This window comes from Columba livia, chromosome 1, assembly GCF_036013475.1.
Source record: "Columba livia isolate bColLiv1 breed racing homer chromosome 1, bColLiv1.pat.W.v2, whole genome shotgun sequence".
Lineage (NCBI taxonomy): Eukaryota > Metazoa > Chordata > Aves > Columbiformes > Columbidae > Columba > Columba livia.
This window is the reverse complement of record NC_088602.1, coordinates 172921865-172935359: the sequence shown is the minus strand read 5'-3', so window position 1 is coordinate 172935359 and position 13495 is coordinate 172921865. Positions and strand designations below refer to the sequence as shown.

The 13495-nt window shown below is 40.5% G+C and overlaps 1 protein-coding gene across 1 annotated transcript in view; it reads right to left on the bottom strand.

The window, feature by feature from the left end:
• The window catches only part of DMC1 (DNA meiotic recombinase 1), a 28853-nt gene that overhangs the window by 2651 nt on the left and 12707 nt on the right, over positions 1-13495 (bottom strand). The window contains exons 4-15 of the mRNA XM_065053180.1: positions 11355-11462; positions 9696-9786; positions 9039-9083; positions 6037-6183; positions 5655-5737; positions 4499-4551; positions 4371-4396; positions 3574-3616; positions 2273-2345; positions 1520-1611; positions 739-812; positions 526-640 (exon numbers count right to left, since the gene is read on the bottom strand). Of these exons, the coding sequence (XP_064909252.1) occupies positions 526-640; positions 739-812; positions 1520-1611; positions 2273-2345; positions 3574-3616; positions 4371-4396; positions 4499-4551; positions 5655-5737; positions 6037-6183; positions 9039-9083; positions 9696-9752 (808 nt within the window). The 5' untranslated portion in view covers positions 9753-9786; positions 11355-11462. The remainder of the gene's footprint in view (positions 1-525; positions 641-738; positions 813-1519; positions 1612-2272; positions 2346-3573; positions 3617-4370; positions 4397-4498; positions 4552-5654; positions 5738-6036; positions 6184-9038; positions 9084-9695; positions 9787-11354; positions 11463-13495) is intronic.

Sequence of the window (13495 nt, the reverse complement as noted above, 5' to 3'; positions counted from 1 at the left end):
TTTCTTTTATTTTCTTAATTTACTGCATGACAAAACATTTTCTCATTGATCATCAATATTTCTGAGTCATTCCAAAGAGGAGGGACCCTGTTCATCCTGTCATCATCCCTCAGACCATTGCAAAGCACTAGGGCACGGCTTTCCTATCTCTTTGTGCCTTCATCCTTTTTTTCTGTTCTTCCTGTTTCTTGGTTATTTAGACTGTCAAAATCTAGGAAAGACAATTTCTCTTACTGGATATTTGCCCAGTTCTACAATCTGTTCTCTCATTTAGAACTTCTCTTAATGATATTTCTAGGAAAACTCTAAATGTTGAATAGTTCTAAAGAATCCTTAATGTGTCATCCCGTAATAATACATCAGTTTGATCTTTTTGTTAACTGACAGATACGTAAAGTGAGGAAAGATTCCTGGGCCAATGCCTGATTGATAATACTCTCGGACTCCCAGGTGGTCATGCAACCAACAGCTACTGTTTCAGTAACTCCAGTCCATGTTTTCCAAATTTTGCAATGCCTCCCTTACCTTCTGATATTTTTTGGAGCCTTGACAGCATCTGAGCCAGTTTCTGTTGTCGTTCAGCCAACTCTCCACGACCACTGAAATCCACACGGAAAAGTGCCATTATGGAGTCAATGATCTGCATTGTAATTATGCTAGATAAGTAAATATAGTGAAAGAAAATAGGAAAACGTATTCTGAAAGAGGTAAGCACACACAAAAAAATGAGTCTTGTACCAGTAGCTTGAAGATACCAGCTTCCTCATGGAACTTGGCTGCTACATAGTCAAGCAATTCCATCTGGTGTTCACCTGGTGGGATGTACAGTTGCCAAAATATATTAGGACCAGAAAGAGCTTTGCAGCAGCAGAAGCCTAACATATAAAATCCCACTTTAAACATTGCACTGTTTGTATTTTCATTTCCAGCAGTTTTAGATCCAGTGTCCAACAACAAGCTACCCCTACAATAACCAGCAGTGCTTGTGCTTCTGCAGGTTCCAGTTTCCACTCACTCAGCTAACACAACTTCTTTGTGAAAAGCTGCACAACAAACCTATGCATGAAGACAACTTTTTTGTTGTGTTAAGAACTGAAAAGCATTATAAACATTTGAATTTAATGTTGAATTATGCACAGAAATTGTATTAATCATTTTATTCATGTTCAGACTGTACTCTCAAAATAAAAGTCCCATTTAAAACTTCCTTGAAGTTTTAATGCAGTATCTTGTGACAGAGTGAGAATTTCTCAACAGCATTTATAGAATTAGCTTACATTCAGGCTACATTAATTGGTGCTTCTCTTACTAAGATGCTATGCTGATGCTCATCAGATACATGCCAAAGTTCACTTAATGTTGCATCAAACTGCAAAACTTGATTGTTTATGTAGTTCAGCAGAGCTGGAATGCTTACACTGTCTGTTCAGTGTACAACGTCAAAACCAGACAAGCTCACAATGTCTTTTGTTAGAGAAAAAAACTACAGATATCATGCCACTTGCAATAATGTTCTTACTGGTATATGCACGTGCATACAGCACGTTGTCAAGTACTGCATCGTGGTCAACGTTGAAGCGATCAGCAATGTCGCGGAGACGATCTGGTCGGCTGACATTAGTGAAAGTTAAGGATTTCTCTTTGTACATACCATGCTCTGAAAATAATAAAACTCCATTCCAAAATAGAACTATAGCGAAACAAAGAAGAGCATTTATTTTTATCCTAGAGAAGACTGACTTTTTCTCTTCATGCTGTCCCACATACCCTAAAGATAGTTTAGAGCTCGTGATGATCATTGTTTTATGTTTAGGGTTTGAGGCAGGTGGGGGGCTGACAGATGGATCTCTGCACTCTAGCAATTTAGCTGCGAGCAAAACCTATTTATACGCAGTCTACCACAGATATGAAGTGTTAAAAATAGTGTTTAGTACTTAGATGAATTTTTCTTGAAGCAAATGGAAAAGCTTCTATCACCTGTATCATTACCAAGAAAGTACATTAGATCTCAAAATACCCAAACCAAAACAACACAACAACAAAATGTTAAAATAAAATCCTAACTCCCTTTTTTCCCAGGTTGGATTACATCAAATGACAGAGAAGAAAGTCACTGCCTGTGGGCCACTACACACCGTGCTCTCCAGACTTTCTGTGTCTGTCATAATGTTTTACATGTATGAAGCTCTCTGGAGCCTCCTACTTGCTTATAACAAAATGAACTGTCTTTCCAGTTCACCATACCTGTAGCTTTCAAGAGTCCAAAAGATACAAAGTGTTTTCAGTATCAATGAAGATAATCTTTCCACCTGTGTAGCCGTTTGATCCTGGAAGCTGAGCTGTCACTATAGTGAGTCATAGAAGATCAAAACGAGAAAGCGGGCAAAATATTTTCTTACTCCCTCTATTATTACTTTTTAATAAAATACAACTGCTTTTCCATATCACAAAGAACCACCAGTTTTAATCAATGTGGTAATCATGAGTATCTCAAGGGTTTGATCAGCTTGATCAGAAACTCAAGCCACTTTTCTTGATTGGAGATCAGATCAGGTTTAACTAATGGTGTCAAAATTGTGCCTTACTCAATACCATCACTAAATCTGCATATTTTGTATTGAAAATAGGTGAGGATATTATTGATAAATTCTTACGCACAAAGCATCATATTAATCCTCTGCCAAATTAATGGTACTGATTTAGTAGGGTTGTTTTTTTTCAGCTGTAACTCATATGATCAAAAATTCTCTGGATATAAATTTTTCCTGATATGCAAATAGTTACTCATTGGGGGATTAGTCTCCTAGGAATGAATGAGCTAAAATACTCAATTTGTTCAGTTGCAATCATGCATGCAAAAGGGTATGACTCCGCTGACCAGTCAACTGTACTAAACGGAAAAGGCCATATTTTTCCAGAAGGTGCCATAATTCCCATTATAATATAGGGTTCATTTAAGGGAATGTTTGCCTATCCAGTGTCTGGTAACTATATTCCAGCAGCATTAGTAGTTACATTAGTTATTATTTACTACTATTTACACATGGAGATATATGGTTGGGAAATCAGAGTCCTGCTGTGTTGGGCACTGCCCAAATACGGTGACTGCCAAAATCTCTGTTTATCCAGTTCCTGTTAGTCAGTCACATCCTTTTAGTGTCCCTTCAGAAAGTCACATTCAGCAAAACCTCTTGAAACCAGGAAATTAAAAGACTCGTTAAGAAAGAATCTTGCCTTTGCCCTTTTCTGAGCAATGGCCCTGTCCAGCTGTAACCCATATTTGTGCTCTGCTTTTCCAGACAGTGTGTTTCACTGGTTTCTCCAAGATAATCTGTTACCTTCTCTCTCCTTGTGGCAAAACTTAGGTTGATGCGAGCAGTATTAATACCTAATCATTTCTATGATTTCTCTATTCAGACACTGTTTATGGAGGCAAGAGTCACCAAGGCCTGTTTCACTGTATTTCTACAGATAAAATATTCTGACTTGTCACTTATGTGTTTAATTCTGATATAATCGTAACAAATGGATTAACTGAGAAGAAACAGCTCTGTTTTAAGTTCATGCACCTACCACAAAGGGTGTGAGATAGCTGGGTTTTGCCTGTCCGGAAACTCTGTTAAATAAAGAAAAGAAAGGTCAGGGTTTGTTTTTCTGTGTTTTTCCAGATTCAGGAGTTACTGCAGTTAGAAACACTCTTACTTACAAAATTCACCTCTATCTCTACCTTTTAAAATAATTTAGCTGCAGTTTATAAATCATATTTGGTGAAGTAGAAATGTGTTACATGAAAAGCAAAATCCAAAATGCTTTCATTTGATCATGCTTGACTGCTAAGGTCATTTATTTTCTGACTAGAACATAAAACCACATGACACCTGTGGAAAAGTATGAACTGAGGGAAGGGGAAGAGAGAGATGGTTGATTCACTGACCTGGCCCAGTATATTTTCAATAAATGATCAAGGAGAAGCATATGAATTTATTAATTTCATATCAAATCATGTCAGTCTCCAGTATACCTTTTCTAAAGGGAAGAGTACTGTGTTTTGTGAGCTGTTGTTGAAGTGTTAACCACTAACAGATCAGGTTTACCATAACAGTAGCTTAATTGTGATTTCAAAGTCTTATATGAAATGCAGTGTATCCTAAGTGTGCATAAATAAAATATATTTTGTGGCAGTTTTGTTACTGGAAAGGAACACAGATTACATCAGCAAAATCTTTCCTGTGTGACACGTTAGTATTAATAATGCAATTTTGTACTGAACCTGTATGCCCCAAGTCTAATGATTACTAAGCTCAAACTTAGACTGCAAGTAAATGAAGCGGGAAAATGGGAAAACATTAAGAGAAGTGAATTCTTCTTACGCTCATGCAGGTATTCATCTTTATGACTGCAACATGATAATTTTAGTTATCCATCTTGATTTAAATCTAAATCTAAATCAAGTTGCAATTCTTTATTCAGTAATAGTCATTTAATGTGATTGTCTCACCTCCAAAGGCCTCAGTGATTGCCATGCTCTCAATACCACCACCCAGAAGTTTACTGGAGAAAGGGAGAGAATTATGATATAGCTAAACCCACAAAATCACAAGAGGAAAGTAAAAAGGATATGTTTTTGCTACTTTAAGAAAAGTTATTCCTGCCCCAAAGCCCCTCACCTGATGCATTAAGTGCGGGGCACTAAATGATCACTGATTCATCAAGAATTAACTGTATCTTAACCTTCCTTTCTGTGTGCAAGATCTATAGAAATTATTACAAGAGAGAAAGAGAGAGAAATCGGGAAAAAGAGAGAAAGAGGGAAAGAGAGGGAGACAGGGAAAGGGAAGGGAAAGGGAAAGGGAAAGGGAGAGGGAGAGGGAGAGGGAGGGGGAGGGGGAGGGGGAGGGGGAGGGGAGGGGGAGGGGGAGGGGGAAGGGGGAGGGGGAGGGGGAGGGGGAGAGGGAGAGGGAGAGGGAGAGGGAGAGGGAGAGGAGGAAGGAAAGGAAAGGAAAAGGAAAGGAAAGGAAAGGAAAGGAAAGGAAAGGAATAGGAAAGGAAAGGAAAGGAAAGGAAAGGAAAAGGAAAGGAAAGGAAGAGGAAAGGAAAGGAAAGGAAAGGAAAGGAAAGGAAAGGAAAGGAAAGGAAAGGAAAGGAAAGAAAGGAAAGGAAAGGAAAGGAAAGGAAGGAAAGGAAAGGGGGAGGAAAGGAAAGGGGGAGGAAAGGAATGGAAAGGAAAGGGGGAGGAAAGGAAAGGGGGAGGAAGGAAGGGAAGGAGGGAAGGAAGGAAGGAGGAAATACCATTGAAAATATAACAGTCCATAAAAATATCTCAAGGGAGATCTTGAAGACTTATAATTTTGAACTGAAACCTGCAGGTTGTTTTGACTAGGTGTAAAAATGCTGATACATTCAGGATTTCTGGATGCAAACTCTGTTGATTTATGCTGACTGTACAAAGTCCAGTTTCCTCTCAAAAAAAGGGGGGTTGATTTTGTTGCTTACTGATGCAGGTATCTTTGAGCCAGCACTAGTTCCAAATGCATGGTGAGCTGTGTTATAGCTGGATATTTGTTCCTTCATATTTTTGTGTCTCATTAAAGACAATTAATATGATTATTGGAACAATTTGGACTAAGGAAGTATTTAAGTAGACATGAACTTACTCAAATTCCTGGCTGCCAGTAGTAATGTGAAAGACCATCTTCCGTTTTTCACTGTACTCAAAGGCGGTCAGGAAGCCTGGTTCCTACGGCAGGCCAAAGAGAACATGAGAGGTTGATTTTAGCTTTAATCTGAAGGTAAAGTGCAATATTCCACCTAAATAATTTTTCTCCACTCTAGCCACTTTTACACAGGTGGGGTATGAAAGGCACCACAGCATTTTTCTGGTTGTTGCAGAGTATAAAGTACTATCCTTTTAGAGTAATAAGCAGAATAATTTTCAAAATTATCTTGGTGATGTGGTGAAAAAAATCTGTAAAATGTTGCACGGCATCTTGGAGAGGCCAGAAGAAGTTTAAACTGTCAGGAAAGTGATTGACTTACAATAAGCTTGTTTGCAGCTTCTTTAATCTTGTCCACTTTGGCTTCTGAAAGCCCTTTTACATTGCACAGTGCCCGTCTGGTGGTCATCTGGATTCCTTTGATCGTGCAGATCCCAACTGACTTCAGTTTTTTAATATCTGCTACGTTCTGTGAAGAAAGATCTCTTCTGTGAGAACTTGTGACAGTTAACAACTAGAAGGCGAAGTAAACGTTTGAAACATATTGTATTATACATTCATATGCATGTGTATTTTCGCCAAGAAACAAACAGATGTACAGTAAACTCTTTGTTATGTAGTTTGTGACACCAACAACAGAAAATTTGAATTCACATTGGTGTGGGGGGACCATGGTGCAGAGACTGTATCCTGGTGCCTTTGAGAGGAAGGTAGTCTTGGGTCCAGTTGTTTTACTTGTCCCTGCTTAGTGTCAATGTTTGTAGATCCAAGCTGGTAGTAAAGAAACAGTACAGATTATTTCAGATACTGTGGAGCCCAGCCTAGTAAACCATACAGCACTGAAGCCCCCCTTGGTCCCTTAGCACAGATAATCTGATCATGGATAATTGGGAGCTGACTCTAACAGCTGTGCTGTTTCTGCTTGCTCACAGTGTGACCAGTTTAAAACACATGTATCTTCCAGATTCAACCGCCTCTTTGGGCTGGAATTAATTTACTGTTTTTTCATAAATTGGGTACAGCATGACTTCAGTCAGGGCTCTGTGGACACATTTGCTTCCTCTCACCTCATTTTGTGATTCTGACATCACTGGAAACTTAAAGGCAAGCAACAGATTACTCACAAGAAAATATACCATGTGAAAGGTTTGGGATAATACTTCAATTTACCAATTCCAGCCAAGTTTTTTCCTTGAAAAAAACTATGAACTAGATGTATCATCTATTCATCTAGAGTGTGTGGGTGCATAAGACATAAGATTGGAGCAAGGCTGTGTTAGAAATTAGTCATGTTCATTGGAAAGCTTACTTTTCATCCTGTGATGTGTTTTTTGATTATTACATCAATAGAGACGGATGAGGTAAAATCGGTCACGAATAAAAATTGCTCTTAAACCCAAAGGAATATCATAACCATATAAAAAGGATTGAGCTTTTTTTACTGTGTTTTTCTATTAAGACAAGACACTACTGCTGCAAAGATGATTTTTCCGGACCAAAATTTTAAATGCATTACCCTGCTTCTGCATTTCTTCCGTCTTTCTTGTCACATCAAACTTAAGGCAGTTCTGCATTACAAGTCTCTGTGTGGCAGGCCTGGTTATAGTTCTTGTTCTTTCTCTCACAGATATACCTTTCACCAACAGCTTATGTACCCACCAAGGTTTTAGGATATTCTCCTCCTTAGTCTATAGTTCAATGCTACACATTGTTCAGCTGTACTCCTGAGTAACATACTGACACACCTGCCCCCTTACACCAGCACCTTCGTCCTGATTCTCTGCCTCATGCTGCAGCCCTGTCCCAGTTGTGGGCTGTTGAGGTGGAAAAGAAAGCAGACTGAGAATGTACCAAGCAAAAAAACCCTAAACCACATTTTTTGTTGCAGTCATATTTGGACTAATTGATTCACTAATCCACTTCACAGGGTGGCTGCAAAAGCAGATTGCCAGAAGAAGAGATATCATGCTCCACGGGCAGGAATACTCAGCAAAAGCTGCGGGGTCACAGCACCTCAATTCCTACCTTTTGAACATCAAACCACAGCCTGGGTTGTGCTAATCTGACTCTCTTTGTGGCCACACTATCAGATCTAGCAAATATTTTTCTCTCCTAGGGAAAAAAATTCTAAACCCACAAAAAATATTTGTTTAAGCAAATGAATTTAACAGATATGGGTCATCATATGTTCATGCAAACATTTTAACTGGCACAGCTGAGAACAAAATCTTCCCCTGGGGTGTAGGAATAACCACCTGGAAGGAAGAAGAAAAAAAAAAGCAACTCTTATTGAGCTAGAAGAACAGCCCAAGTCACTTTTCTTTATTTTCAAGATGTTTCACACCTTAGTATCATTCTCTGCATACCATGCCTCATTTAATATTGACAGGCTAATACAGCTCCTTTCCAGCTCAGGAGGTCAGCCTGGTCAGCCTCTTTGGTCAACTTGTTGAATTTTTAACACAGGAATTTGTGTATTATTCATGTGTCGCCCCATAGTTAGAGTTCCCAACCTCATTATCCATCTTCGTAACTCTCTTTAAAACCATCAGTGAATTGCCAATAAAAAAAGTTGACAACAATTACACTGTTGACATGCTGAGCCCAGTAACTATAGGGCTGACTAACGCCATCTTATTGTGTCTGTATCCTCCCATCCATATCTGTCTGTAGTCATTTATATTGAAGTTAAATCTTACAATACTTCAGGCAAACCTAACTTTTTATTATGCTTCTATGACACTGGATGTAATAGATTTCCGACCCATGAGCCAATTTCCTGGATAAACACATAATAATAGTAATTCAAATAAATAGGCGATGTTTATGTGATAATAATAACAATTATAGGAATTCATATTTGATTAAGAAAACTAACCACTTTTTTTCTCTAGCTACTAATATTTTCTTCACTCCCACTTTCCCCCCTTCACAAGCATGCTGACAATAATATAGCAACAATTGTCACAGTGTAATTTCACAGGCACCAAAAACGCAGGAGTAATTACAAAGATTGGCAGGAACAGGAAGGAACCTATCACACTGTTTTCAAATAAATTAGCAACTAGCTGGTTTTTCAAGAGTGCTGGGTGCTAAATACTTTGAATGTATTGCCACTTTATTTAGGAATCTGGTGGGAATGAGATTTTCTGAAAACCTGTCTTATCACCAAAGGCAAAATTTATCTTTACATGACTGATATAGAATTTATTGCACAGAGGAATTTCAGTTATTTGTATCAATGTGCATACGCTTTTGGAGAAGTAACCGTACACTAGCTTTATGTAGACAATTATTTGTGGTTAAGCCATTGGTAATACTTACAATTCCATGTTTCTGCAGCAGGTCAATATCTTGAAAAAAAGATTCCTAAAAAAATTGCAGAAAAAAAAAGGTTTTTGCTTTTTCTTCTAATTATACCTGCCTCATTATGTGTCTGTTTCAAATTCATAAACATTTAAATTATTTTCCCTAATAATCCATAACTTGTCGGACTACCCAAATAAGCAAAGCCACAGGGAGCCAAGAAGGCCTACACATTTCCTATCACTTTCTTCATAAACTGTATATTCACAGGCAAGCAATCCTATACTGTGCTAATAAAACTTGTGTTATGATCATCATAATCTTGATTCTTTCTGCCACAGTTCCTCAGCCTTTTCAAGCTGATGACCATTAATTGGAAGCATAAAATTAATCAATAGTTCCATTGCATTTAATGTAGAAGTGTAAAATATAAAGAAATAATGATAATCTCATTGAAAACTGAGCATAGCTTTTGAAAGGTTAATGAAGAGTACTTGAAGAGCAAAGTTGTACAGGCATTAGGAGAATGAGATTTTCTTGGGACAAAATTTTAAATGCACTGAACTCTCTGATCATCATTGGGGACCTCCTGTCTCTTCTTGGATTTCATAATACTATCAAAATACCTTCAAACAGCATTTGCTGCACGTATTTTACGAAGAACCATAAGTTTACCTCATCATCTTGGTATCCTGGTTCTTCTTGGACTACTTGATCATCCATGGCCTTCATCGTGAAAGAGCAGGCAATAAAGTACAGATCACTACTGGGAAATGCAAACAAAGATAGCATTGGGGTGGCAATAAATGAATAAATGACTGTAAAAGGACTTTTAAGAAGTCCTTGAACTACAGAACCTTCTCAGTATGCCACTACATATGCATTTAAGCTTAGATTCCACTTTCAACTTTTTGCTATCAGACCTACCAGACCAAAAGGAGAAAATCTGTTGCATTATTCTCAGACAAACCAGTTTGGCTAGAAAGGGTTTAACAGGTACTAGGAAAAGAGGTCTCATTCCCTTGGAAGAATCTTGGGTCAAAGTGTGAGTTTGGAAGTGGGAACATTTTAATTGAGTTCTCATTAGTGGAATTTGGTAAGAAAGTGAAAGGCAGTCTGTATTTTTATAACAAAAGTCAGCAAAGTTGCAGACAGAATGGGTAATGGAAAGGCAACATCTCAGCTTCCCCATCTTTGAGTGACAGAAATCCCAAAGAATGGTGCTATGAGCAGGCTGCAACTCCTTAGTCACATATCTTGAGAGCAGACTGTAAAGATGCATTTGTTTTCAAGTTCGTGCTGGAGTCCAGAATACCTAATAAATGCTGAAAATGTGCAAGTAACACCTGTAAGAAGTATGCTTGCATGAAAAGAATAAAAGAAGGGTGATGAAAATCTGAGGCTTTTATTATGCAAAGACACAAAGAGAGCTTATTTCATGTTTTTTCATGGTTAACTTGCAGTACTTTTGGAGTGAAAATATGATGCAGTCACTTCTGTTAGCATTTAATGAAAATACTCCTATAAAGTCAGTTGTTTCTGATAGTGCCAGCATATATTTCATTTCTATTTCAAAACCCTGGCATGCTTTATATCAATCAGAAAAATAATTACAGTAAAATATTAATTAAAAAATACTTGAAGAGATTTAAAAAAACCCTTCGCCTCAAATACTGAATGAGGAAAAACAATGCTGATTAGGGGCCTAGAGCACCTTTCTTACGAGAAGAAATGGAGACAGCTGGGTCTCTTCAGCCCAGAGAAGAAAAGGCTGAGGGGATCTCATCAATGTTTATAAATATCTCAAGGGTGGGTGTCAAGAGGATGGGATCAGACTCCTTTCAGTGGTGCCCAATGATAGGATGAGGGGCAACAGGCACAGACTGAAGCACAGGAGGTTCCATCTGAATATGAGGAGAAACTTCTTTACTTTGAGGGTGCCAGAGCCCTGGAACAGGCTGCCCAGAGAGGCTGTGGAGTTTCCTGCTCTGGAGACATTCAAACCTGCCTGGACACATTCCTGTGCGATCTGCTCCAGGTGAACCTGCTTTAGCAGGTGGGTTGGACTATATGATCTCCAGAGGTCCCTTCTAACCATTCAGTGATTCTGTAAGGCAAAAGGCATTACAATTGTATCATCATCCCCTACTCCATTAAAAATATCCTCCTGAAATGCACATAATCCTGCACTCCAAGCACAGCTGAACAGGTTTTGGGATTGCCCTCCTACTCCCCATCCTTAGGCAACTGGCATCTCACAGCAGAAAAATGAAGCAGATCCAGACCTGTGCCTTCCCATGGGATAGGAGGTAAAACTGAGAAATCATAACACACCCTACTAAAAGCTTTAGTGTTGAAAAAAATCGTCCTGCTTAGTGGAGAGTCCTCCTGCTACTGGTGTGTTGGAGCGCCGGAGACCCAGAGGATTCGAGCCACCAGTGCCTGCAATGAACCAGATAAAAGGGTGAAAGTCTGAGACAATACAGCAAATCCACGAAGAAACAAGATCTTTGTGAGGAAACCCAAACACTTTTGTGTCACCTTGGGTTCCCTGGCCCTGCCGTTACCGCCCTGGGAGCCACTTGTTAGGGCAGGTCAGGCCAGGCCTGTGTGCTGCGCTCCTGCCAACAGACACTGGCTGTTGTGACAGGCTTTAACAAGCGGGTTTTGAACTGACAGAAACATGGCAGCTGGCTTGACTGAGCAGAGTCTGCACCCTGCATTAGGGCAGGAGGCGACCTGGCCTGCCCCGAGGTGGTGTAATTTCACAGTAAATGAGTAATCGTGTATCAGCACATAGATTTATTTGGCTTTTCCTTGCCAGCTGCCTTTTCAGAAGATGGGAATTTCTGTTCCCAAAGGGTGAGGTGCTGCAGAATTTCGCACACACGCACACGCGGTGGAGCACCAAAAAACTCCCTGTCAAAATCACAACAATAATTAAAACGCAGCTCATCCCCTGGCACCTCCGGGAGCGCGGGGCTGTCAGGGGTTACAGCACCGCAGTGTGTGAGGATCTGAGCTCGCCACACCAGCCCGGCTGCGGTGCCCGCCCGGCCACCCCCCGCTGAGGGAACAGGCCCGGCGCCTTTCCCGCCGCACCGGGGAGCGGGGCGGGGCGGGGGGGGGCGCTGCCCTCCCGCCAAAACACGGCGGCCGTTGCTGCCCGCCCGCCCGCGCTGCCGCCGCAGGGAGGAACGGGGGCTCCCCCTTTTCCTCACAGTTGAATTATTGTCTTCAATCCTTTTATCTTCTAAGATTTATCAACCACTGTATTTGCCACCTCTAAGGAGTGTTATTACCCTTATTTTACAGCTGGCTTAATTAAAAACACAGAGAGGTGGTGGAGGGTGTTCAGTTCAACAGGGCTCAGCCTTATTTTTTCGGGGTGCCACACACATGTCTTCCTAAACAAGGCACACAGCATTTTTGGACGGGATGGCCAAAACCTGTCAGAGCACATCTGCTTCCAAAATCTGGATGAGAAGCGACTTGCCTGAAGTCACAGGACAAGAAAATGAGGCTGAGTCATACACATGACTTAATCTGCCATTTTAAAAGGATTGAAAAGGTGCTTTTTAGGATACGAACACTTCTACGAGTCTCCAGTGTTCTTGGAGGGAGTATTTGGAAAGCAACCACCCGTTTTAGCTCTCCTCCGGTATCACAGTTGGTACAGGCCTGTATATTAAATAAAGGGGATGTGGGTGCCCCCCTGGCTGCCCCTGGGCAGTGGGGCCCTGCTGGGTGACCGCGTTTCAAATGGCTGTGGGGATGGGAACAGCATCTCAGCATCTTCCAAAGTGCTTGTGAAAACTCGCCCACGGGAGGCTGAGAATGCACATGGGTGCTAAGTTGGGAAACCACCCAACAAAACCAAGAGCCCCTAAGCACCAGCAGCACACTGCAGGAGGGCTCACAGGTCCCTATTCGAGACATCAAGCCATTTAGGTAAGTACCTAAAGCCTAACTCTAGGTGCCCAAGGCTTTGTCTATACAGAGAAACTGGCTGGCGCTGCTTTTGAAAACTGCATTATTCCGCGAGAGCTGTTCCAGAAGAGCACTTAGGCAGACAGTCCTTTAAAGATTAATTCCTTCACTAAGCATGCTTTTATTCCAGAACAAAATGCACGTGCAGAGAGTGATCCTTGTGGTGCTGCTGTATGGCTCTGCAGTGGCTAATGCTTCTGTAGACAACCTTCCCTCCATTAGCGTTCTAGTTCATAAAGTAGTTCTCAGAGGGGTCAATGATAATACACAGAACATGAAGACAATTTCCCACCCCAAAGTGCCACTTTGGGTGATAAATTACATTCTACATCTTCAAAATGTGTGATCATTAACTGTGCATGCAGCTTGCAGCTGGTGTTGTGCAAATAACCCAACATACCCCATCATATTACACACCAGCCAAGTGAGTTGAGGCATCCTGGAGTCTGCTCCTGCCCTCTCACAGGTTTTGCTGCTGACCAGTG